We start from the raw sequence: 24528 nt of genomic DNA, 5'->3' as shown, positions 1-24528 counted from the left end.
TGGTAATTGATGATAGAGAATTGGTCTAGAGTGAGATGTGCTAGCAATTATGCTCTGAGATGACAACTTGAATAACACAAAGCTCAATTCACTTCGTACGTTTGTGTAGAATTTTGGATTTTCCAAGACATAAGAGACTTCAGAAATAATCCGGCCAACCCCCCAGATGTTTGTAATATGGAAAGAGGGGCAGAGAGGTGAGGTGACTCATTCAATGTCACCTATAGCAGAGCCTGGGAAGGAATCTGCATCCCCTGCCCTATCCTCTTTTTATTTCATCAGTAGTTTTTAAATGGTTCTCTGCATGTTTCTTCCCTTATTTTACCCAGAAAGACTATTATCTATTTAAGCTTTTAGACTCCACCAGGTCCAGAATGTGCACATGGGCCAATTGAGGACAATGACACAAATGTTAATGAAAATAGTAGATAACATTTATCAAACATTCACAGTGAGAGACATGATGCTGGCACATCAGATTTATCCAATCTTTGGAAAATTCCTGCGGTAAAGTTTTCCCACTTTACAGATTAATTGGTAGAGGTAGAATACAAATGTGCGCAGTGTTCAGCATCTTTCAAGTAGGTCAGTACACTCTGAAAAGCAGGATGCTTCTGCCTCTAAGACGATCGCGCTGAAGAGGGAGAAAGGGACTCAAACCTACAGGACAGACCCACGGCTGTCAAAATACCCATCACACCTCCAAAGTCATCCTACTTCTCAAAACATAGGTTTCTTGGTCACTCTGTGGTGAGCTTACATCTTGGAAGGATAAATCAGTGGACAACCTTGGACCTTTGTCTATTCCTGTCCTGATATATACTGTGCATAGCTCTCAATGTTTGCAGATTGTCTCCAAAAAAATTTCTCCATTTGTCCTTGCCTATACCCTCCCCTATTGTTCTTGCTGCTGTGGCCTCCTGACCTTGAACACAGTTCTCTAATACTGTGCTTCCTTCCAAGAGCCATCACAATGACACCTCCCAATTTGGCATCACATATGAACATCATTACCAGGAGCTTGGTCGTTCTTTCAGATCATTAAGTGATGATGGCTAAATTGGGTCTTCTCACCTGACCCCATCACACTGTGAAAGCTATGGCCATTTGTCATTACACCCTTCACTCCCATCTTCCAGCCAGTTCTTATTCTGAGTGACATGGCTTCCCCCCAGCCAATCTGAAATAATTTCTCAGGCAAGATTTCAAGCCATTTCTCTTCCGAGTGATTTTACTAAAACCTAGATATATTACATCTATTGCATACTTCTCACCTCCTAGAACTGTGATTTTCTTTTTTAGAGTGATCAGGATGTCCTGACATGATTTGTCCTTTTCTAAATGCACTCTCTGCTCTTCTCTGTTGAACTGTCTTTGTAAATCTCCCACATTCCTTAATCTGCTAATTTGGCTTTGTTATCTATACTCGGGAATGAAAGTGGATTTAAAGGGCAATGGCAAGCCATTAACATGACCTCTTCTTTTCTGAAAATAAAAACATTCTCAGATCGCTGTGGTTTTTTTCCTTTTGTTTCCACTTTCTGACAGCTCCTCTATTAACAGATTATAGCTAGAACATACCTCAGTGTGAGCAGGCACCTTGGTTATCATATCCCCGACAGGGTCCCAGGATCCATGACAATGCTGGGTGTGCAGTAGGAGGCTGGGAATATTTGCATATACCTTAGATACCTTGCATAATTCTCCCACCAGATTCTCAGACACTATATGGCAAGCAGGTTTATCCCCAGATATAGATAAGACTCAGGTTCTAAGAGGTTGAAGGCAGCTGAGTATAGTAGTAAAGAGCTCAGGTCTGGATTCCAATCCCAGCTCCTGTTTTACATTAGCTGGTTACCTGGGACTCAGCTCCATGGCCTGAACTTGGCCCCTCTATCTGTAGTAGGATAACACTACAAGCTATTATATATTCAGTTCCTAGTGTCATTACAAGGATGGAGTGGAACTGTGGCCATAAAGCACTCAGTGTTACATTTGGAGAAAGTACCCATGGCTGGTAGGCACATAACTGGGACCACAACTCAGAGCCTGCGCACTCCAGTACTCACACTGACATTCCAAAACATGATCACGGTAGCCATAGTAACTGTGTGTGATCATCAGGCCTCTGGGTCTGAGCTCCCACTTGTACTTGTCTCAGGCCAGGTTAGGGCCCATGCACCATCCTCCTCTTCAACAGGCCTGGGGAAGCACCTCCCTGATATAAGAATATTTGTACAGAGGCCACATTACTATAGGGCCTGCAGGATCTGACCACAGGCTCCTTCCAGTCTGGGCTCTTCCCACCTGTCACAGCAGACTGATCCACTGATCTATTCCCCTGCCATAGTGTGGCTTTGGGAGGACTCAGAAGATAAACGATGATGCTGCTGTTTATAGTAACACTGCTCCCTTCCATTCATAATGCACTTCACCATTTAAAAAGTACTTTTATTCTGTCTCCCAGCACACCTGGGGCAGGCAAGCCGGGGTTCTAACTCCTGCTCCACAAATGAGGCTGCAGGTGTGCTATGACTTACCAGGCTTCATGATCAAAAACGCAGTCAGGACTGAAATCCAGAGCTCCTCAATCCCCGTGCCAGACACTCCATTTTGGGGTCTGTCTTCTTTTCTTTCTAACTCACCTCCTGTTGCATTTTTCCTTTCTGTCCACACTCTGTATTTCTATAGCCACATGCTACCTTATACCTTATTCTCCACAAAAACAAAATTACTATCAGTATTGTGCTTGTGAGGTAAAGTTGGGGGCAGACATACAAAATTTTAAATTCATTTTTGAATTCCTTGTGTTCTTTTCCTGTTTATTTCCCATCCCTTAGCTATGTAGTTCTGCCTGGCACTGTATTAAACTCTATGCAACACTGATCTTATACGACCAAATTATCATTCCATAACAATCAAGCATCTATCTATACAACTAACCTACCATCTGTAACCATCAAGTATTTGTCTGTACAACTAACCTATCACTGCATAATCATCAAGCGTCTATCTATAGCAGTATTACAGTGGTCATGGAGAGTAGAAGACGAGGTTCCTAGCTTCCAAAAGTTTATAGGCTGATTGAGGAAATATGCAGGCTGGGACATAAACTTTAGAAGGGGATAGTACAGGTTAAGTCACTGACTGATACAGAGAGAAAATACAATGAAATTCTGAAGAGCTAAGATAGGCAAAATGTTACAGAGGGAGTGAAATTAAATCAGATTTCAACACATGCCTAGAAATGGAGAAGATAATTGAGATTAAAGGTGAAACATGAACCAAGACCCAGAGATAAGGCTGTACCTGGGCTATGGGAGGGTCATGGATTAGCAAGGTCTATTCTAGCAAAGTTTCAATAAGTGGGATAGGAGCTGAAGTCTGGCCTTACTTTGGGGTACTGAAAGCCAGGCTAATGAGCAGGGACTTTATCCTCTAAAGAAAGGGAGGGGCTGTCAAAATTCTTTCCTTAGAAGAGTAACATGGAATATGGAACTTACTAAAGACTTGTCTGCAATCCCATAAAAGACAGAATATCAAGGCAGTTAACTGGACAGACACAACCAGAAAACAAAGAGAAATTTCAAAAGGCTGCACCACAATGCAATACATCCATTGGAGCACACAGACTCCAGAGTGCATTTTCACAGAGCAGCAGAAGAAAGGGGACAATATTTAAGTCTGGGAGTCATGATAACTCCTCTCCAAATAACCAGGGAGTGTATCCTGAGTAAGCGCTATGCTTTTTCCCCCCAGTACACTTGGCTTTCCCAATTATACACTTGACAACTGTCTTCCCAAAAGAATCCTAACATGAAGAAGACAAGGACTAGGTCTACCTCATTTATGCTATAGCCCCAGTATCTCTAAAAACTCACAGAGGTTCAATAAATTTTTTTGGTTTAGAGTGAAATTGAAGATCTGTTAAAAGAACAAGCATGCTTTGTTCACGGAGGGTAGGATGGGAGAAGGAATTAGAAGCACAGGAGAAATAGGAGCTTGATTCTGATTCTATTGCAGGTGGAAAGTAGGGAGTGTGAACCAGGTGTCCCCTCCCTCTGTAACCTTCAGAACCCTTCCTCACCTGTGCTTAGGTATCCATTAGGGAGGTAGCTGTTGGTTATCAAGTAATATGATCTCCAAGTCTCTGGTACCCAGCAAGTGGGTTTGGAAAGAGAATCACCAACTGTTTGAACTCCAAATAGACCATGAAGGTACAAGGCCCTTTTAAGCGTATCCCTCTGTTCACACTGGTTTAGCAACTTTGCAACTTCAAAATGATCTGAGGAAGAGGCATACCCAGCCCCGCCTTCTCTACCATGAAACAAGGGACCCCCACCTTGATGACTAAAGATAGAAATATAAAAGGCACCCACAACTACCGTGACTCGCTCTAGGCAACTCTCTTAGAAATGTTTTAGCATGAAGAATAAGCTAAATGCAACAGAGAGCCTTAGGGGAATCTTTTCAATAAAGCTCGCATTCTCTAAAGAGCAGATGAAAGTAAGACAGAGAGATGTAGAATATGCACATACAAATATTTATGAACCCAAAAAGAAACTGAGTGACAGGAGAGGAGAGTACAACATGGCAAAAAATAGTTCTTTATAAAGAATGGTTTTTATTCTTTTTTTTTTTTTTCTTTTTTTTTTACAGGTGCTTGCAACCCTCAATTGTTTACTTCTCCATTGCTTGTCATGGGTAAGTCTTGAGTGTCTTTATTGCCTCCACTTGCTTGCGACAGATGGAAAGCTGCAAAGCAAAGAGCTCAAGATGGGCATGTGAACAGCACCAAAGGCTTGAATCCTAGCAATCCTAGCAAGGGTACTGGGTGATAGTAGGTGAAGATGTTGAATCTCTTTAAACCTCAATTTCCCCATCAGTGAAATGGGGACAACAGAAGCTCCTTGATGGATTACTGTGCAGATTTAGGAAAGTGGCACACATTTGGCTCCAGCACAACGCACAGAAAAATCAGTACTGAATCCCCAGGTCCTAATAGACCATCTCCTGGCATCAGCAGAGGAATCTGCTTCTCTTCTTCCTTTAGATTTACTGTGAAATTGTGGGATTAAAAAAAATCACAGACACAAGCACTTTCTACTCCTCTGGCAACATGCTAGGTAAATATTCACATTCTCCCTCTGAATAACAAGGTAAAGGATCTTACTTGGATTACTCTCAAGCCAGTTTAATGGAAGCTGAGGTGTCTGGCCGGGAGCAGATAAGGTCAGACCTTGCACAGAGGACTTCAAGCTCAGCCCAGAGGCTCCTGTTCAAAGGAGATTAATGCCCACTCCACATTTCCAGGACCCCAGTGAGGGAATAAATAATTCATTTCCTTCTGTGTTTCTGCTCTGGCTGCCTTAATTCAGATTTAAGTTTCAAACCCTTCCATTTGTAACTATAATAACAACCCAAATCCCGGTGAAGGCTCCCTTTCCCAAGTGACGTGTGTTTTCTCTGATTCTCTGCTTATTAGATTAGTCCCCATGGAAGCCCGAAGATCCACACTCTCACCTTGCTCAGAGCAGACTTAGAAACCAGCTCTCCTTACAGCTGCTCATGCAGAATCCTGGAAGACACCAGGCAAGCACACCACAATCCAAACCATTGCCAGCTGGAATTGGAGCCAAGCTTTGTCATGAGCCAGTTACCCAGTACAGACATAGGCATCCAATTGTGAAATAATAACCTCCCCATTCACTTGTGTTCCTCCAGCAGCAGTCTTCTAAGCACTTTTTTTCTTTTCTTCCCTCCCTCTAGTCCAAGTACAATAGCAGAGTCAACTACAGAGTAAAATATCCTGCTTTGTTATGAAGACTGGTTATATCTCCCAAGCATTTTCTTCTCTATGTTTTTGTTTAGATCTGATGCTTCTAGGGGATCATACAGACAGGAAACAGGGATAGTGAGATCAGACAAGACTAAGCAGAACACAGGGAAGGCAGACCAACGCTTCACTCTTAGAACACACCTGAATGAAATAGACCCATAGGACACCCCACATCCAGGGCTACAGCCTCAGTGCTGATGAGAGCATGTATTGTCATCACTATTGCAAGACACCCAGACCCATAGCAACCTTTAGCGTGTAAGGCAAGGAGACTTGGGTCAGGGACACAGTGAGGTTCCTACCTATTGATAACTATACACACTTACCCTGGGCAATTTGCAAATCATGTAGACCCCCAGAAATGTGTCCTCATGGTGACTGAAGCCCTTTTAGGAAAAATGGAAAAGAATCTGATAGAGTCAAAAGTATAGGCTACTTGCCATGTGTCTCTCCTTGTGGGAATGATGGAATAGTACTGTGTATTCATCACAAATGCCTTGACTTGAATGTTCAACATACTCTGGGAGGTAAGCCAGTGTCACCATGTCCCATATGGACATGAAGGCAGAGGCAAAGACTGGCAGCCTACTTCTATCATCCAAGGCAGACAAAAAAGCTTAAGTTTCACCAGGCACCTGAAGGAAATCACCAGTTCCTAAGAATTTGAGTTCCACCTCTCTCATCCACTTCCAAAGGAGAGTGCTGTCCTCCTTTGGATCTGTGCATTCTGACCCACTAAGAGAAAGAGAAGGCAGATACTGGGCTCACATGCAAGATCACTCAAGGTGATGGTCTTGAAGACTTCCTCCTCCAAAGTTTGATCCATATATGAGCAACATGAGGGGCATCCTTTGAGAACCTGTTAGAAATGCAGGATCTCAGGCTCCACCCCAGCTCCTCCCATCAATACCTGCATTTAACAAGATGTCCAGATGATTCATGTGTACATTAAATAGGAGAAGCCCTGGTCTAGAAGGCAGTTGAAAGTCAAATATGACACAGGAGCTAAGACACATCAGCCCATAGAAGAGGGGTCTTTTTGTTTCTTTTGTCTTTTTTTGGTTTTTCGGTTTTTCTCTGGTACCGGGAACCGAACTCACGACCTTGCGCTTGCCAGGCAGGCGCTTTTGCCGCTGAGCTAAATCCCCAGCCCCAGAAGAGGGGTCTTTAATGATGTTTGATTTAGAGGATATAACCAGCACATTCTTGCAGCTATGTCACCTTAAGCCTCCTTCTATTATACCCATCACACCAGCCATCCCTTTGATAAAAAGCCCGTACTACCCCTGTGAGTGAGGCAAGTGTGTAAGAGCAGTGGCCACAAGTCAAGGCAGAGCTAACACCAGCAGCAACACTGGGCAGGTGCTGCCTCAAAAGCCCAAGTAGAATGTGCGGTTGGGAATTAGGTCAGTGTATAAAGGGGCAGCAGCTGATTAAGCAAGAGCTAAAAAGAGCGACACCATGAATGAGGTCAGGCATTTGAGAAAGAGATATGTACTGAGAGTCACTCTGTTAAAAACACTCTTGAGACTGGAGGGCTATCCCACTCAGCCATCTATCAATAGCAATCCATGTCAGGTGACCTAAGAAGGGGTCTGAGATCAAGGCAGGAGGAAAGACTCCATCAATGCAATTTTTACTTGAAACAAGTTAGGGTGAGCACCAGCTCCACTCCCTGCCTCTTCACATCAATGAACAAAGATCCAAACATGCTGACTCCCTACTGACACAGATGCCAGGATACCCACAGCCTTCCTCCCATACTTATCTGCTGCCAAATGGAGCCGCTAATGATTTAAAAGGTCCCTCACTGACATCCCTCCTCATGGAATAGCATCTCCTGATGGCCAGATGGTGAGGATAAGATTACCTGATTAAGAACACAGTGGGCCTTGGCTTTGTATTTTTTTAATTATTTTATCCAGGTGTAGTTAGATTTGGCATCTAACATTCATTTCTCTAAAATTTGGGGTAAAATATCCAGCCTCCCACTGAATTCCATGTGCTATAGGAAAAGCCAAATCTCTGATAATCCAAAATATTGTGTATGTGACTCAAGTCTGAAGCAATCAGCAAACCCATCCCCCAGGTAACAGTGATTGGTTCACAGGTGAAGATGTCACTTAAGTTAGTATGATTAATTTGAAGTCCCAAAACCTTTGTTCACTAGCTAAGAAAATATACCATGCTGACTGGGTTATTGATCTCGGGTTATTAACAAGAGGAAACTGGACTATTACTTCACAGTGAACATAAGGAAGAGCAGGTTTAGAGACATAGCTAGGATATACCTTCGGGCATCTCTCAGCATTACCTTGCCCTGTGATGAAGATTGATGGAAGACTACAACACAAGCCAGGCAGGATTACTAATGGTCCAGACCTTCAGGACTGAAGGTTTGGGTCACCCCACCAGGTAAATAATCACAACCACAGATATGCTTGCAAAGGGAACATCGAATGGGGAGTGGAAGAAGGTAATAATAAGTACTAGCTATGATTACATGACCATTTCCAGGAATAATTATCATGAATATTTCCTTATTTTGTCATGAATACACTGGTGTGTATGTGTGTATGTGTGTATGTGTGTGTGTGTGTGTAGTAAATGTCTTTCTTTCATTCTTTTAACATGAAATGTACTGACTTTAGATTATATTTAAGTAATGTTAATATTATATCATAATATTTCAGTTATAGGATATTGAGAAAAGTTAACATCACCCAAGGACTTTGCCCCTCTATAAAGAGTTTGTGCACTTTTAATAGTACCCAGGATAGATGGATCATGTTAGGTGGAATTGAGACCTTAGTATTGCCTTTCTTTAGAGATTCAGTATGGTTTAAGGAGATGCATATGAATGTCCAGTTGAAAAGGGGTGGACTTGTGATACCTAACCTTTTGCCAGCTTCATTGTGCCCTGGGGTGCCCAGAGGAAGCATTATTCTAGTGCGTCCGTGAGGATGTTCTGGATGAGATTAGCATTTGAATCAGCGGACTGAGTAAAGCAGATTGCCCTCCCCCACTGTCAGTGGGCAGCATCCAAACCATTTAGAGTCTGAATAACAAAAATATGAAAACGAGGAAATCTGCTGTGTCTCCCAGACTGCTTAGCCTAGGACATCACTTGGCCTTCCTCTGCCCTCTCACTGCGATTTACACCACCAGTTCTTAGACTTTAGGGCTGAAACTACACCACGGGCTTTCACTCCAGCTTGCAGACGGCAGAGCATAGGACTTCCCAGCCTCCATGGTAGCCCAAATCAATTTCTTCTGATAAATCACCATAAACATATAATCTCCTATTGGTTCAGTTTCTCTGCAGAACCCTGATACAGGACAAGAAAAGAATGTACATGAACCAAAAAGCAAATCACTTTGGGAATAGCCATCAGCTGCCTTCGATCACAAGGGAGGGGGGCTGCCAACATCTTCACAAACAAATCCAAGAAATAGGAATAGAAAGACCCCAGGTCTTCACTGTATCATTTGAATTGTTGGACTTTCTTAGGAACTGATCCATAAATTCCCTTCATTATTTAAGGCAGTTGAGTTGGAAAGTTCTGTTATTTGCAGCTGAAAGCACTGTAAGTAACACATCAGGTAAATAAATCATTCTTTCCTGGTAAGAAAGATAATGTCTCACCAAAATTCTCTTGGACTCAGCATATATTAGACTCTCCAGCTGCTGCCTTCTTCTCCAAAAATAAATTGTCAGACCAAAATTTAAAAAAAAAGCAAAAAGAAAAAACCAATGACATGAGACTATAGCCGCTCAGATAAGGAGGTTAAATAAGTTGTGGGGACACAAGAAAGTGGCTCTCCCTTTCTGTCCCCCCAGCTCCCTGGAACAATAACCCCAAGCCAGCTTAGGTTTTTTAATTCCTCTTTCTTTCATTAAGAGTTTCTTCCTTCATTCTATCTAGGAATTTAAATATCAGAACCAAACTGTCCTCCCCCCTCCACAGCTCTGCCTGCCCCTCTCAAGTCCTCATCCCTTCTGTCACTAGATTTAAAGGGGGGAGGGGAAGACTTTATTCTAATCCCACTGCAATTCTCTTAGCTCTTTCCTAATCCCTCCACCTGTGAGATAATTGCTGGCATTTAGGAAAAAATTCAATAGTAATCATAGACTTGCACACAAAGACACAAAAAGAGACAGATAAAATGGGAGAAAGGGAAAAGAAAAGCTCACAAACCCAGAATTATTCAAGCTCTGACATCCATTCCAGAAGTGCAAGGCAGCCAACCTCTTTCTGTGAGGTTCGTTTCAAATTATCGTGGTTTAAATCATTCTTATACATACAATAGAGTAAGCTAAAGCTAAAAATTAAAATAAGTTGCCATAAGTTAACGATTCACGTCAGTTACAAGTAATAAGCAAACATATCACACATGAGCCCTTATTGTCGTAAATGCAATAGGAAAATTGTCTTAATCAAGATGTTCCTAGTTAGGTGATGAAGAGGAAAAAAAGATGCTGAGATGTTTTTATCCAGTGATCAGAATAAAACAAAATCTTACTGGACTGGGTATCTGGTCCCACGCCATCAACTCAGGCTAAGATTCTAAGCACACTTCTAGCTTTTGGTTGATATATAAGAAATAGGTATATAAGCCTAGGTAAATAGGAAACTTCTTTTAAACTGTATAAAATACAATAAATATTTTTTGTATATATGTAGTACTGGGAATCAAACCCAGGTGTGCTCTACCACTAAGCTACTCTAACCCTGTTTCTCTCCCCCTCTCTAAGACAGGTTCTTACTATGTAGTTCAGGCTAGCCTTAAACTCACTATATAGCCCAGACTGGCCTCAAACTCACAGTGACCCTCCTGCCTCAGCCTCCTAAGTGTCGTCATTACAGGAGTGCACCATCACACCAGCTCTGTTTTATAGTTTGAGGCAACGTGATCTCATTAAATTGCCCAGGCTTGGCTGGAACTTGAGCTCTTCCTGCTCCGCTTCCCAAGTAGCTGAGGTTACATGTGTGCACCACCAGACCTAGCTGATAAAATACTTCTAGCAAAGTCTCATACGCTTCCTCTTTGGTTCATTTTACTTCTTAGAATTTGCTATATCGTAATGTGTCTCAAATTTACCTGATCCTAAGAATAATTTACCACTGAAGGCTCCACTGTTCTGAAGCAGAAACCAAAGTCTAGAGATTCATGAGTTCCCTGGTTGATTCTTATAGAGAGACATTATTGCAACTCTGAAGAGTTTTATTTTAAATTAAATCACGTGCCTATATTACAGAAAAAGGTATGGGAGCAGTCCTCTATCTCACAGAAACAACAGCAATATTTTGTTCATTTGTTTGAAAAACTGTGATCATGATACAAGTTGATGTAAGAACAGAACACCGTGCATCAGCTGGGGTGGAGACTGACAGTGTACCCACAAGACTTCTTTCCCCTTCCGCCTGGGCCCGAAGATAAATTATATTCTTCAGCCTCTTTGCAACTGGATGTGACCACGTGATTGAGCTCTGCCCAATAGTAAGTGATGGACATTAGTTCCTGGCTTGGGGGAAGGGGGGCCCAAGTTTTCTCTCTCTCCTCATTTGGCAACTGACCACAGAGGAGATCAACAGTCTAGAATATGACAAAGCCACAGAGGTGCAGGACGGGAAGTACTGGTTTCTGAACAGCTGTGTGGAATAGAGATTCCCCACTCCACCACCTACCCACTTGCACTGCAGACCGTGATGTGCATGGAAAACTTTGGGTAGTACTAAGCCACTGAGACTTGGGGATTCTTTCTCCCAGCAGTTAGCCTTCCCTGACAAACACACATACTACCTCCCTGGGCCTCTTTGTTTTTCATTTTCAAATTACTCTCCTAGATTTTAGGATGACATAAACACAGACTAGTAAGAAAATAAGCCACATGGAGCTCTCATTGCAATGGCAATATGCCTTGACAGTACAAAAAAACTACACCCAGAAAAAGGCTTTCATATTTTAAGTACTGTTTGGTACAGACAAAGCCAAATACAAGAAAAAAAAAAATTGAATTCATTATATCAGGGTTTTTCCTTTTAATATAATGTGAGCTATTTGAGAACAAAGAATGATTTTTATGTATTTTGTGTATTCCCTATGCTCAGTACTTGTCAAATTCAATTATATTGTATTCTTCCTAAAAAGAGGGGAAGGGAACATATTTATTAAAACTGTTAGGGTAGAGCCAGATATCCTATTATGCACTTAATATGTGTTATCTCATATATGTCTTAATTTTGCCCAAAGTTTTAAAAGAGTATAATTATTTATATCATATATATTATCCATGTGTATTGGGAATATATTACAATAAGGTATTGTGATCATCCCCATTTTACAGAAGAGAAAACTGGAGTTTAATGAACTTAACTGAAGTGATGATATGATAGGTTGTATCAGCGCAGGCCTTAGTGCCCAATAAAACTTAGTTTACCTTGGTTTTGCCAGTAGTTCATAACTGGTTTTGTAAATTTTACCCTCTACTTTCTTGCCTGTGAAATGAAGATAGTGCTGTGTAAACATTCAGGAATTTCTTTTAAGTGATATGAGAAATAAAGTTAAATGAATCTTTTATATAGGTAGGGGAGGGATGGGAGGGAACCTTAACAGTCATTAAACATGATAAGCCATTTCTGAGAAACAAGAGGCACTTGCTCTCTAAAACAAACTGGCAAGCAAGGAGCGGCAGAGGAATCACTAAGTGGAAATGCAGCTGTTGACCTGTGGGGAGAAGAGACTGTCCCTGTCCACCACATGGATGAAACCAAAGAAAACATAAGAGACTTCAACTACCAAAAAGGCATGCACATAAGAGAGAGAGTGAGAGTACAAATCTTCAAGTGTATTTTTGTTATTATTTTTGGAGGGAAGCTGAGCAAAAATGGGGAGAGATTTGGAAAGCTGATAAAAATTGATATACTCCACAAATTACTTTGACCTTGCCCAGGCAGTGACCTTCAAACCACCACTGGCTTAATGGCATTTACCTCAACAGTAGCTGATTTTACTATTAAACAAGCATGCAGAGCACAAGATAATATAACTAAATCACTCTTGTAAATATTTAATACTATAGCCTTTCCTTTTTCCTTTTAACAAATCACTATCAGAGGCTAAGCACATAGTACAAAATACACTTATTTATTCTCTCCCAGAAAAAAAAAAAAAAAGCTTAGTGCTCATGCATTTTATCTACCTAGTTCTTCAGATGACTTTGACACTTGAGAGCTCTTATGATCAAAACAGTACGAAGGAAGACAATTTTACAACAATTTAAGGGCCAATTTCATGCAGTGATCAACATTTCCCAAAGTTGCCTCATGGAAGAATTTACATTTAATCTATCAGACACATGGCGGAACCCTGAAAGAGAAAATTATTTAAAAAAAAAAAAAAACAAAGGAATACTATTAGCTTAAAGACATATACATTCTCAGTTGAGAAAAGAAAATTCCTTTTTATTTAAAGCCTTGTAAATCAAATGACAATTGTTCTTATCAGCAGAAAGGAAATGGGAAAAAACTATTAGGCAATGGTTTAAAAAAATCAGTCCCCAGTGAATATCCTCCGAGCACATCTTTACTGCATTCCACATGCATCTGCTCTGCTAGAAACACTCAACATAGGACAGCAAAAAGAATAATGGGTATAAAAGCTTTTTTAAAGAGGAGTGTCACCATCTTACTTTAGCCAAGACAAAAGCAGCCAATAGGGCAAGTTCATAAGAAATATAAAGCATCCCAAAATCCTGAAACTCAAAAAAACTTATTGACAAATTTGAAAGCTGAGGTTGGATCAGTTCTCAGGCAGTTAAGGATTTAAGGGATACCCTTGTTTAGAAAGTTCATATAGTGATATTTCCAGGATCTTTCTTACATGGCACAATCAATCATTGTCTCAGCAGTCTATGAGTAATCTACATAAATAGCACTCAGCAGTGAAGATAAGTCCTAGTGACCATTTGGTGGGAGAGGAAAGAAAACAGTATGGGAGTCTGAAAGTCTGGTTCACGTCCATACTGCACTACAAATTAACAGTGTGACAAACACGTCACTCATGCCTTCTCAGCATGTTTTTTCATCCAGAAAATTACAGGGGAATGGGCTAAAGGAATTCCAAGTTTCCTTTGAGCTCTAAAATTATATGCTTCTAAGAGCTGAGAAAGTGAATCAGCATTTTTTTAACATAACTGTTAACCAAATGTTTGTTTTCTTCATGGCTCATAGATTTATATCAAGTATATAAGGTAATCCCATAGCTCTTGTTCTACATAAAAAGAGCAAACACATCTATCAAAGACCTAAGGGAACCACCAAGTTTGATCAGGATTTCTTCTTTTAGGGTGGAAAACTAAAGGAACAGGCCAGTGGCTCTCTCTTGCTATGGAGATATCCAAAGACCTTCCCCTGAAAGCACAAGGGGGGTCACAAGGAGGCTGGGCTGAATTCTTCAACATTATCAGCTCTGTTACTACTACTCCTCCTCTGCCTTTGTGGTTATTAGCACTACACAAGTTGGTCCTGAGTTACTTCTATGATAAAGCAGAGACTGTTATAAGAACTGGGCACACAGTGATGAATAAAACTGTGGAGTTTATGTTCCAATGGACTACTAGTTCTTTAACAATGTATAGTGCTACTTTGATTTGCATGACATTTTTACCTGCATTTTACCAACTCTTACCCACAGCACACCAACCAAGTAGACATTTTACAGGTAAAGACATGAAAGCTCAAAAATATTGAGTAATATGCTCCAAGTTCCCAGACATAAGGAGTGATATTGATATTAACAAGATATATTTCTGATGATGATAATGAATGTTTATCACTATTAAACTAATGCTTATTTATGTTAGAGCCAAGGTCCAACATTAGCCTTTTTTTATATAATATTTTAATGAATCCTCCTGGCAGTTCTGTATTATTGTTCCCATTGTTGGGAAAATGAGACTTAACAAGTTTATACAGCTTGTGTCAAATACTAATACCAGCACTCTAATCTACGTTTTCTTCCTCAGCACCGTGAACTAGTTTTCCGCATATAACTCAGTCCACTTTTTATTCTGTAGTTCTGAAATTAAATTAGAACTATTCATACCTGGATACCTGATGTTCCAGGTTCAACTGCCATATGAATTAGTTTAGAACCAGAAGCTCACCTCTATCCAGCACCATTTTGACCAAACCATTTCTAAGTGCCCATTATTGGCTACTTGGCGAAATAGGGAGAGTATCGCTGGATCAGTAAACTGCAACTCCATGACCAGATAAACAGCCCCAGGCAAATGATCTACTACAAATGGATCAGTGGCAGCCATGTCATACTAAACAGCACATAAATAGGACAAAGACCTCAGCTGTGCACTGAGAAAGCCCAAATCCTTCACCAGCCAATGATTTCTGAATAAAGTATGAATAATTCTTACCAGAAAGCACTTCTTTTCCCTTCTCTGGGGGAAAAAACATAAACAAAAAACATTCACACCTAAACTCTTCAGAGTTATAGGATAAATAATCTTGCACATACAGTGGAGAAATATGGAGAAATAACCACAGTGATTATTAACCTGCTCCAAACTTCAAAGCAAATATGACTATATAACATTCTTATGATTTTCGTATCTTACACTGAGCTGACATCAGCTCTTCCTGACATTAAGCAGGCCATTATCAGGAGTATTGTTTACACACACTATATGGTATCCATTTGAGTACTTAGGTAATACAAACTGGAAGTGTTTTAACAAGACTAGTGTCTAAAACTGCAGTTGTTTTAACATCTGTGCTATGCGTTTTACCAGGAAGCAGTAATTTCCCTATTGAAATGAACCCATCTAAAAACTATCCCCAATCAAAACAGAAAATGTAGTTAAAAGCATTCTTGAGTGAAGCCAATCCAAAAGCTTCCTTCAAATTCTAGAGGCATTAAGGTTTATAATATTAGACTTGGAAAGGACTTTAGAATTATCTTGTCCAAAGTTTTTCAACTGAACACTAGCTTTAATTCTAGCTATTCTTGTCCAAAATGAAAATTATAGAAAAGAATTTCATGTCAAATAAATTTGGGTAACTGTGAAAAGTACATTTTCCTTCCTGGAGATTTATAATTTGCATTGTCATAACAAAGGCTCAGAGATGTCCCACAGTCAAAAAACCTGCTTCATTTGGTTTAAACGTGTTTTCAGGACTTATTTTTCGCAGTACTCTTTCTCTTGAAACACTTGCATTTCTCAAAATTCTTTCCACAGATAACAATCTGCCAAAACACACTCTATAATGTCAGCTCCTAAAAGATGATAAAACTCCCCCAGATTCACATACACTTTATTTTTTCTTGGAGCTATTTTTAAACCAGATGATATACAAATTTCAAACATTAACACTTAAAACTTCTCCAGTTAATAAGGAAATAATTGGACTTAATAAATTTATATTTAATAAGCATGAATTGTGTAACACACATCATTATAGGTATGATACTGGATTATAAAATTCATATTATCAAGTTCATGTTTATGGATATCATGAATAATGGGAGGAGGAGATATATGTATATACATGTATTAAGATATTTTGGAGAAATATATATGTTAAGATATTTTGCAATTCTTAACACCAACAAGGAACAAATGACTACAGTAACAAGTTCAGGTTATATATTTCAAGAAAATGGGTTGACATATATGCCTACAATTGCTTATTATTTTATGTAGATTTTATTTTATTTTGGGAGATGTATAATGCATACAAACACATAATGCATTTGAGGTTTGAGACTTATTTTAGGATAGTATCAAGCCGAAGTACTGACTCTCATTTCAATAATGGATCTGCAGGCATTTGCAAGGCACAGTCATTAGTGTATCTTTAAGTAAATATTTTGATTGGCAGACAGCTCTTTACAAACAAGGTTCTGTTCCAAACGTTCATTCCTGATGCATCCAAACCCGCTTGCACATCATTCATTTAATAACCGTGCCTGCACTAAAATATAAAATCATCCCCAAAAAATCAAAGTACAGAGAAAAAGCATGCCTTGTGGTTTTCATTTAAAAGGGCTCCAGAGTATTAGGGACCAGGTCTCTTTCAGTTCTGTGGTCTTCACTCTGTGGCATTACCCTCAAGCTTAGGAAATGAGCTATTACACACCATCATCCCTCCTAACAGCTATCACAGAAAATCACACACTCACAAAGCAGCATTAATTGTCAAAATTAGCAACCATTTAAAAGGCAGCTGTTCTCTCACTCTTAAATAGGATCCAAATTTCAGATTTTCCCCTTGTATTGGCCACTCGATCTACGGCTCTTACACACACATGCACACACAATGGATCCTCAGCCAAATGAATTTTCTAAAACTACCCATAAAAAAGAGAAATATCATTTATTAAGCAACATTTTTCACCCCAATACTTGCTTTCATTGCTACAATTTGCTGGAAAGCTTCCAACCTGGGCGGAAGCACTTTTCAAAGCTCCAGGTGGAAGGGCTCCGCTTTGTGTGGGTTGGGGGGAAAGTGAGCAGTATCTCTTTAAGAGTCAACAGTAAATTAACTTGCCTATACGAGTGAAATAATTAGCAGTTAGTAGCTTATTAAAAGGATGGCAAAGGCCAAGCTGCCATCTGGGATCTCCAGTTTCTTGTGATTGCTATTATGTCAAGATGTGCAAGTTGCATTAGCTTTCATGTCAGTGCGCCTGCCCTTACTTTACATGTAAATTTTAATGAAAGATGCGGCACTTTTAAAATCAGACATCCATCAGAAAGTGTTATTAGTCTGGCTTTTTACAAAGCATATGGTCTTTTCCACCTCTGCTGTTCTACTCACACTAAATGCCTAAGGAAAAAAGAGGAAAACCCAATGATATCAATTAAATATTGTCTTTGTGCAAAGGGAAACCTGAGCACCAAACACAGAGCAAAGCTCTCTCACAAGAGGGCAACATTTTTGCTTCTATTTACACACAGTGAAAAGCACAAAGCCTCAGTCTCTCACAAGGTTAACCCTTGTTAATGAAAGCAAAAGCAAGCTAGAACCTGCCTGTTGACTGTTTCATGAATATACAAGGTTTTGAGGAAAAATGAACGTATATATTAAAAATAAATGGCAGAAAGTTCATATCTCAGTCCGGATGATATTTACACGAGTAAGTGTAGATTTTTAAAATTTGAGCTGTATATGTAATATCACACAGTTTATTCACTTCACATTGTGCAGCCTATCCCCAAGTGAAGATAAACAAGCAACGAACAACTGGAAAATCCCCTCCATGTTCAAGCACAAAGCAAATTCTCTTCTCTGATCCTGAGAATTCAGAGGGTTGGTGATTTGACTAAATGCATTATTTTCTAACAGTTTGTTTTTAAAATAAAAAATTAATGTTAAAAACTGTTAAGAAGTTAAAAACAGAATGTATTTAGCCTTGTTTTACTCTAAAGTGCTTGTTTAAAAGCTACTTGCAAACTCCCCTGCCCTGTCACTGGGAGGTATCAGAGGGCCAGGAGCACAGAGTACGCATTCTCCCTCATTCTGTATAGTTAGCACCCAGCAGATCCTCGGTGCTCCATCACGGCTTGAACGCTGGGTAAACATTGCTTTTTTAATGCTAAAGCAGACTCTGCTAAATGCAGATACATATCACCCTGTTATCTATTATTTTCAGTACACCTGCAAATGGAAGCAACTTATAAGAACATGATATACCAGCATGAATTATTAACATATACTTTGACAAAATGTACCTACACCCAGACACATGGACAGTTCCCTACACACCTGAGAAACAGACCATGGCAGATATGCACCTAAGCAATAAGGAAATGCACTGTGCTTGTGCTCTTATTATTTTAAATGTTTTTCTATCAGGCATTTCTTTTGAATTCTTTATAAATGAGATATGTCATAAAGATAGCACAATTTAATTCAAAACATCCCTGACCTGCAGATGCTATCAAAGTCGTCTATACACATATTCATACAGATGCACAGTTAAAATTATATACCCCTTAGATTAACCAGCTTGATTTAGCAAAGGAAGATCTATACAAAAGTTTGCTCTTCATACCTTGGAGAAAAAAGTGTTTTATGATATTTATATAGGCAAACATAAATTATATTTGATAACAGTCAGTTATCAATAAATCCAAATTGATAAGTGAGTAGGATACAGACACATTGCTTACAAATCTGTGAAATAATTCCTTTTATATACTGTCAATTGAAATTCAATTGAAACATTCTATTGATATATTGTGCATTTTATTAATAAATCCACTATTCACACTGGCAGTTTTTAAATGCTCCAAAGAACAATTGTGCAAAAAAGTGTCTTCCTATTCAGTAAAAATTTCTGAACAAGGAAAAGAAAAAAATCTTTTCATATTTTAAATTCCCTTTTTAAAAACATCACTGCCAAAAATACAGAGCTGCTACAATCAGGCAATTTACATTTTATGTTTAAAATAAATCTATTTCCCCACCCCCAAAGACTTTCAAAACATTAGAAGAAGAAACTATGGAAAATAGATCTTTTTAAAAAAAAAAAAAAAAAAGAGATTTTATTCATTGTCAAGAGGACAAATCAGTGGTGGATGAGAAACAGATGAGACAAGAGATGGAAATGTAATATCGCCCCTATTTTATTATAATTAGATATTTATAGAGCACAGATGAGTTTATTTTCATAATTAGTAGCTGGCACTGCATATACTAATTTACATAAACAGTTGGCTATCAGGCAGTAACTTATTTGCAGGGCTCTCGAGTCCTAGCAGGGACAAGAGGGGCTCAGCTCCCCAAATCAGCTTTCTTAATGTTATTACCAGCAAAATACCATCAACATGAAATCACGTTCAAGTTCATGTAGCTTGATTATCTCTTTCTAGTTTGGCCAGTGTTGATTACTTCAGCATCAGAAGGCCAGTGATGAAATCCACATAGCAAAAGCACATCTAAAGAAATCAAAGGGAGCCTCTTCATTCTAAAGGCCTAGAATAGATTGTAGGGGCAACTATCTAGTCCAGTAACTAAAGACTTCAGTAGCGTTAAAGGACAAAGGAACTTAACACAGCCACTTGTACTATTTAAAAATCATCCCTTTTTGGAAAGTACTGACAGTGTCACCTCATTGCCCAGTTCTCAGCATTCACCACACCCTCCCTTCATAGGCCCACACCACCAAGCGAAACCAACCTCCCCCAACACACGGATCTGGCACTGGCAGTCGCACCGTGAATAAGAAGAATGTCTAGTACCCTAGCCAGTGTTAGGGGCAAAGAGGAAATTAAGTGTGCTTCCAGAGACCACCTCCCACTATTGACATGAAGCCAAAAATCTTGGAAAAATATTTTACTCTCTCAGGTCAAAGGTCAAACCTTGTGGTTCATGGGTTAATTTATTTGGTACCTACCTGTACATCTGTGTACAGAAAACAATGCCACGAGCTGACACTTTGATAAAACACACATCTGCTTACCTTGAGGCTCTGGTGATATGGGGCCTGCATTCTTGCCTGGCAGCAATCAGTGCAGCAGAGTCAAGGCTGTGTTGTTGACAGGATTTATGGGCTCCAGTTTGCCAGAGTCCCACTGCCGCCTATTGTTTCCTCAGTTATGTTAGGATCTTCCTTGCCCCTAGATACATGTCAGGTCCCTGTAGGCATTTGAGTCAGCAACTCGTGCTTCAAGTCTAGTTGCAAGGGAAAGTATTTGGTCACCTGGCCCAGAAAAGGCAACCCAAAAATGGACAAGAAAAACGGGGTGGGGTCCCATACACGCAGCCAACACTTAAACAAAGGCTGTAAAAATTAAGTTCAAAAGCTGCCCAGTACTGCTTGCTACAGAACGCCTCTGGTTGGTCACTTCTGGTCTCATTTGTTTTTGGCCATATGCAGCCTAGTGGCCTCCTGAATGCAGTAGCTGTCATCACGGCCTGAACATCCTCCTTAGTTGTGTAAATTTAACTTCACAATTCTTTGCACTGTGGGTTTACTGTTTTGTCATTGGCTTTTAAAGGCTGACAAAATCTGAAGCACATTTATTCTTTTCTGTGCCAAGCTCCTAAGAATCAATCCCAGACTTCGGCCGTTTTTATTCTGCAGTCTGTAACCACTTGCACCTTGACACACGCACACACAGAAGGGAACAAACGGGAGCCCAAACATCTGGTCTCCGGCCTCATTGCACGAACTTTGGGTTCTGGTGTCTAGTGGGTTGGGATAATGAGGGTACTGACAAGGGGTGCCAGTCAGTGAGTAGCATGACCCCATCACTGATGAAAAATGAAATCCAACCTATCCCTCCCCGTATATCTAAAACCAATGGTTTTAGTTCAGTTCAACATTACTGAAGTCTGGGAGCATTCATCAAACACAGCTTTGGACCAAGCCCTGAGTGCATGCATTATGGGTGACATTAATGACCAAGGCACAGCCTCCATCTTTTTTTGTGCAGATGTGACGACTACAACACATGAGTAAATCTGGTGGTTTGGTGCAGGCCCTTTACAGCCTAAGCGCAAAGTGTGGGAGACCTAGGAGGCTCAGTCTTCCAAGCATGATAAGAGGAAGAAGCCTATTTAAGGCCATTCACAAAAGAGGGCAGAGCTTCAGCAAAAGCCCAAAGGCAGGAAAATGCTGTGTGGATTCAAGCACGGCAGGTGAAGGGCTTTAGGAGACTGGAGGGATGACAAAGGCGATAATGAAGAGTAGCTTACACAGTCATAAAACACAAAACTGGGAGGATCCTTGGACAGTTACACAATGAGAAAACATCAAAAGCTTTGGAGCAGATGAGCTACATGATCCAATTAACTTTTAAGTTTGTTTCATTTTCACTTTTAGCAAGATGATTGATAGGATAACTCTGGAGGCTGAAGCAGGAGGATCACTACGAGTTCGAAGCCAGCCTGGTCTACAAAGTGAGTTCAAGGCCAGCCTGAAATGCAGTGAGACCCTGTCTCAAAAAGACAAAAAAACAAAAACAAAAAAGAAGGATTAGAGTTCTTTAGCCCCTTCCACATGCAACACAGCAGACACATCTGGACATTTTTAATAGGTGAATACATTTGCCTTCAACATATCTGCAATCTAATAGAGAAGAATGGTCTGATTCATGAAAAACTTTAATATAACTTGTTAGATATGCGGAGGGAGAGCTCAGCTCTGTCATGGAGCACTCAAGGATAGCATTAGGTAGGTAATGAGTTCTATGCATGATTTCAATAGCCAGAAAAAAGGGGAGGTGGAAGTATTAAAAGGGAGAGAAGCAGAACAAGCAAAGGTAAGAGACAAGGAAAGTGAGTCAGATTATTTGGTATCCTGCTTGGTCAGAACACCAATTATCATCTAAAATAAAGGTGGGGAGAAGATTAAGGGAAACAGGGTCACATTGGGGAAGGGTTTGCAGCAAGTAGCTAATCCTATAGCCCACTGGTGGACAGCAGAGTTCACACAGTCTCAGTTGCAGGAAAGACTAGAAGGCAAGAGGCATAGGGAGGGTAATTAGGGTAGCGCAATGATCTAATAAGTACCAGCCAGGAACCAGAGCAGGGTGCTGACTGTGGAGATGGACAAGACTCTCTGGAGAATCTCAACAAGCTCTCAACAGACTGCCTGGGATAACAAGCAATTTCCGGGTGCCCAGCCTTGGTGATGAGGAGGATGGGGGTCCATTAACAAAAATAGGGACAACAGAAAAGGAAGCTGGTTGGTAGACAGATGGTACAAAAGCTGGCTTTGGACATACTGCAGTGACCGGACTAGGTGACATTTATATGGACACATACTACAACAAATGCAAGGTGGCAGGCTGGAAGTGAAGACCGATCGATGCCCGGGAGGTAGCCAGGAGGCACAGACAGGAGGCCAAGGCAGGCAGTGTACAGCAGTGGTTAGGGGCTCAGATTCTGGGTCTGATTCCCACTTACTAGCCACATGCCTTAAGTTATTTCACTCTCTGAGCCTTATTATCCGAGTTGCAGGGTGATGAGGGATACAGAGCACCTAGGATGATGCCTGCATCACAGGCAGCCCTCCACAAATACTAGCAGCTGCTCATTGTGGTAGCGGCGGTGGCCCAGAGAAAGAAGGACACTTGTGTGCAAAATCTAAAAATTCCACAACACCTATTTTAATGGATATTACAAGGCATTTGGGGGGAAAAGAGACAGACATGCACTGTTCTAATGCACTGTAGATGCCAATAGGAGGAGGGACAAGGGACAGTGTCGTGGACTTCAGAAAGGCTGAGTCTGGGCTGATTGGTGGCTTTGCATATGCGGAGATCCCTGGTAGCCTGTACACCCAGAGGTGCCCCTCTAGTCATTATTCTTCCTCCTCCCCATCTCCCACCCACCTCCTTCCCACAATCACAGCCCAGCAATGGGGTAAAGGTTCCCCATGGCAGAGTCCTGAGAATGAACCCATCTGTGATTAGCATAAAAGCAACAGGCAAATAACCACCTCCAAAATGGGAAGGACTGAACTGCATCCATACATAACTTTGTAGAAATCCAGAAAGCATTGAACTCAGATGAGAGATGGCCAGCTCACAGCATTTTTAATAACTTGTCAGCCCCTCCTTTCAGCCACATCTTACACCAGAATCCCCATCTCCTTCTTTTGTTATTTGCCAGTTTTGGAAGGAAGCTGCTGCATACAGCTTCTCTGAGATGGGGCTGGAGAGTTAGGGGGGAATTGGGGAAAAGTGGATGCAGATACGTATTTATAATTTATCAATTAACCTCTCCCTTCACTCCCACACAGCTAACCCAATTGGAGCTGGTGAACCAGGTTCTCCAGGCTGGAGTCTCTGACAGCTTTGATTAGGAATGGATGAGTGAGCTGTGCTCCCCAAAGGCATGAGGAAAAGAAAGACACGTCAGAGAGCTGCGGCAAACCCACCCACTCAGCGCCTTTCTTCTTCCCTGCCCACCTGGCAAAAGGCTGACTTTGTAAATTAAATCCAGGATCACCTCTTTCTTTTCTTACTACTTACAGTGTCATGCATTTTTATGCCTAGATTCTTCCACATACCCTCAGTCCCACCCTTCTTAGCCTATTGCCCCTGGTCAGAAAATTCCAACTCCTCCTTATGTAGTGCTGAAAAACAACACAGAGGAAAAACAGAGCAATAAATAAATGACCCCCAAATTCCACATTAAATAAAAGTATAAGCAATGCACCGATCCTCTCCCCTTCCTCTACTGTCATGCTTCCCTCACTGAAATTCCCCCAAATTCAGCTACTCTCAAATAATAGCAATGAGGGTACATCACTCCCACCTCCACCGATCCTTCAAAACACTTCCCTGACAGGACACGTTACAATACTCAGTAGTAAAGGAAAATACATCTTGTCCACACTGTATGACCACTTCCAGAGTCCGCCGTTCCATTAAAACAATCTGACACCAAGCATAAGGCTCACACTTTACCTAGAAAGAGTTGAGTCAACTCTGAGCCAACCCCAGACACCAAACACAAAGTGCATTGACAAGACATGATACTCATGACTTCTTTTTTAGTTGTTATTAAACAGAGTAAATTCTAATCTGGACTGTGTCCATCAGAATCAACATTTCCCCAGCATACATGAATGACTTGGAAGGCAGATTGACAGTTATACTGATAAAAATAAAGCGATCTCTACCTTTACTTCTACCTACAGAGATGAAGTGG

At 40.6% G+C, this 24528-nt stretch overlaps 1 protein-coding gene across 18 annotated transcripts in view; it reads right to left on the bottom strand.

The window, feature by feature from the left end:
• The window catches only part of Nrxn3 (neurexin 3), a 1559809-nt gene that overhangs the window by 1410347 nt on the left and 124934 nt on the right, over window positions 1-24528 (bottom strand). For all 18 annotated transcript variants that reach the window (XR_001235159.1, XR_001235160.1, XR_001235161.1 and 15 more), the window contains exon 5: window positions 24500-24511. Coding sequence is in view for 15 of the 18 variants with exons in the window: in XM_013517252.1 (XP_013372706.1) it covers window positions 24500-24511 (12 nt within the window). In the remaining 3 variants the exon portion in view is untranslated. The remainder of the gene's footprint in view (window positions 1-24499; window positions 24512-24528) is intronic.

The sequence above is a fragment of the Chinchilla lanigera genome, unplaced genomic scaffold (assembly GCF_000276665.1).
Source record: "Chinchilla lanigera isolate Chin_1 unplaced genomic scaffold, ChiLan1.0 scaffold00037, whole genome shotgun sequence".
Classification (NCBI taxonomy): Eukaryota; Metazoa; Chordata; class Mammalia; order Rodentia; family Chinchillidae; genus Chinchilla; species Chinchilla lanigera.
Note: the sequence above shows the minus strand (reverse complement) of the source record. Positions and strands in the feature narration are given on the sequence as shown.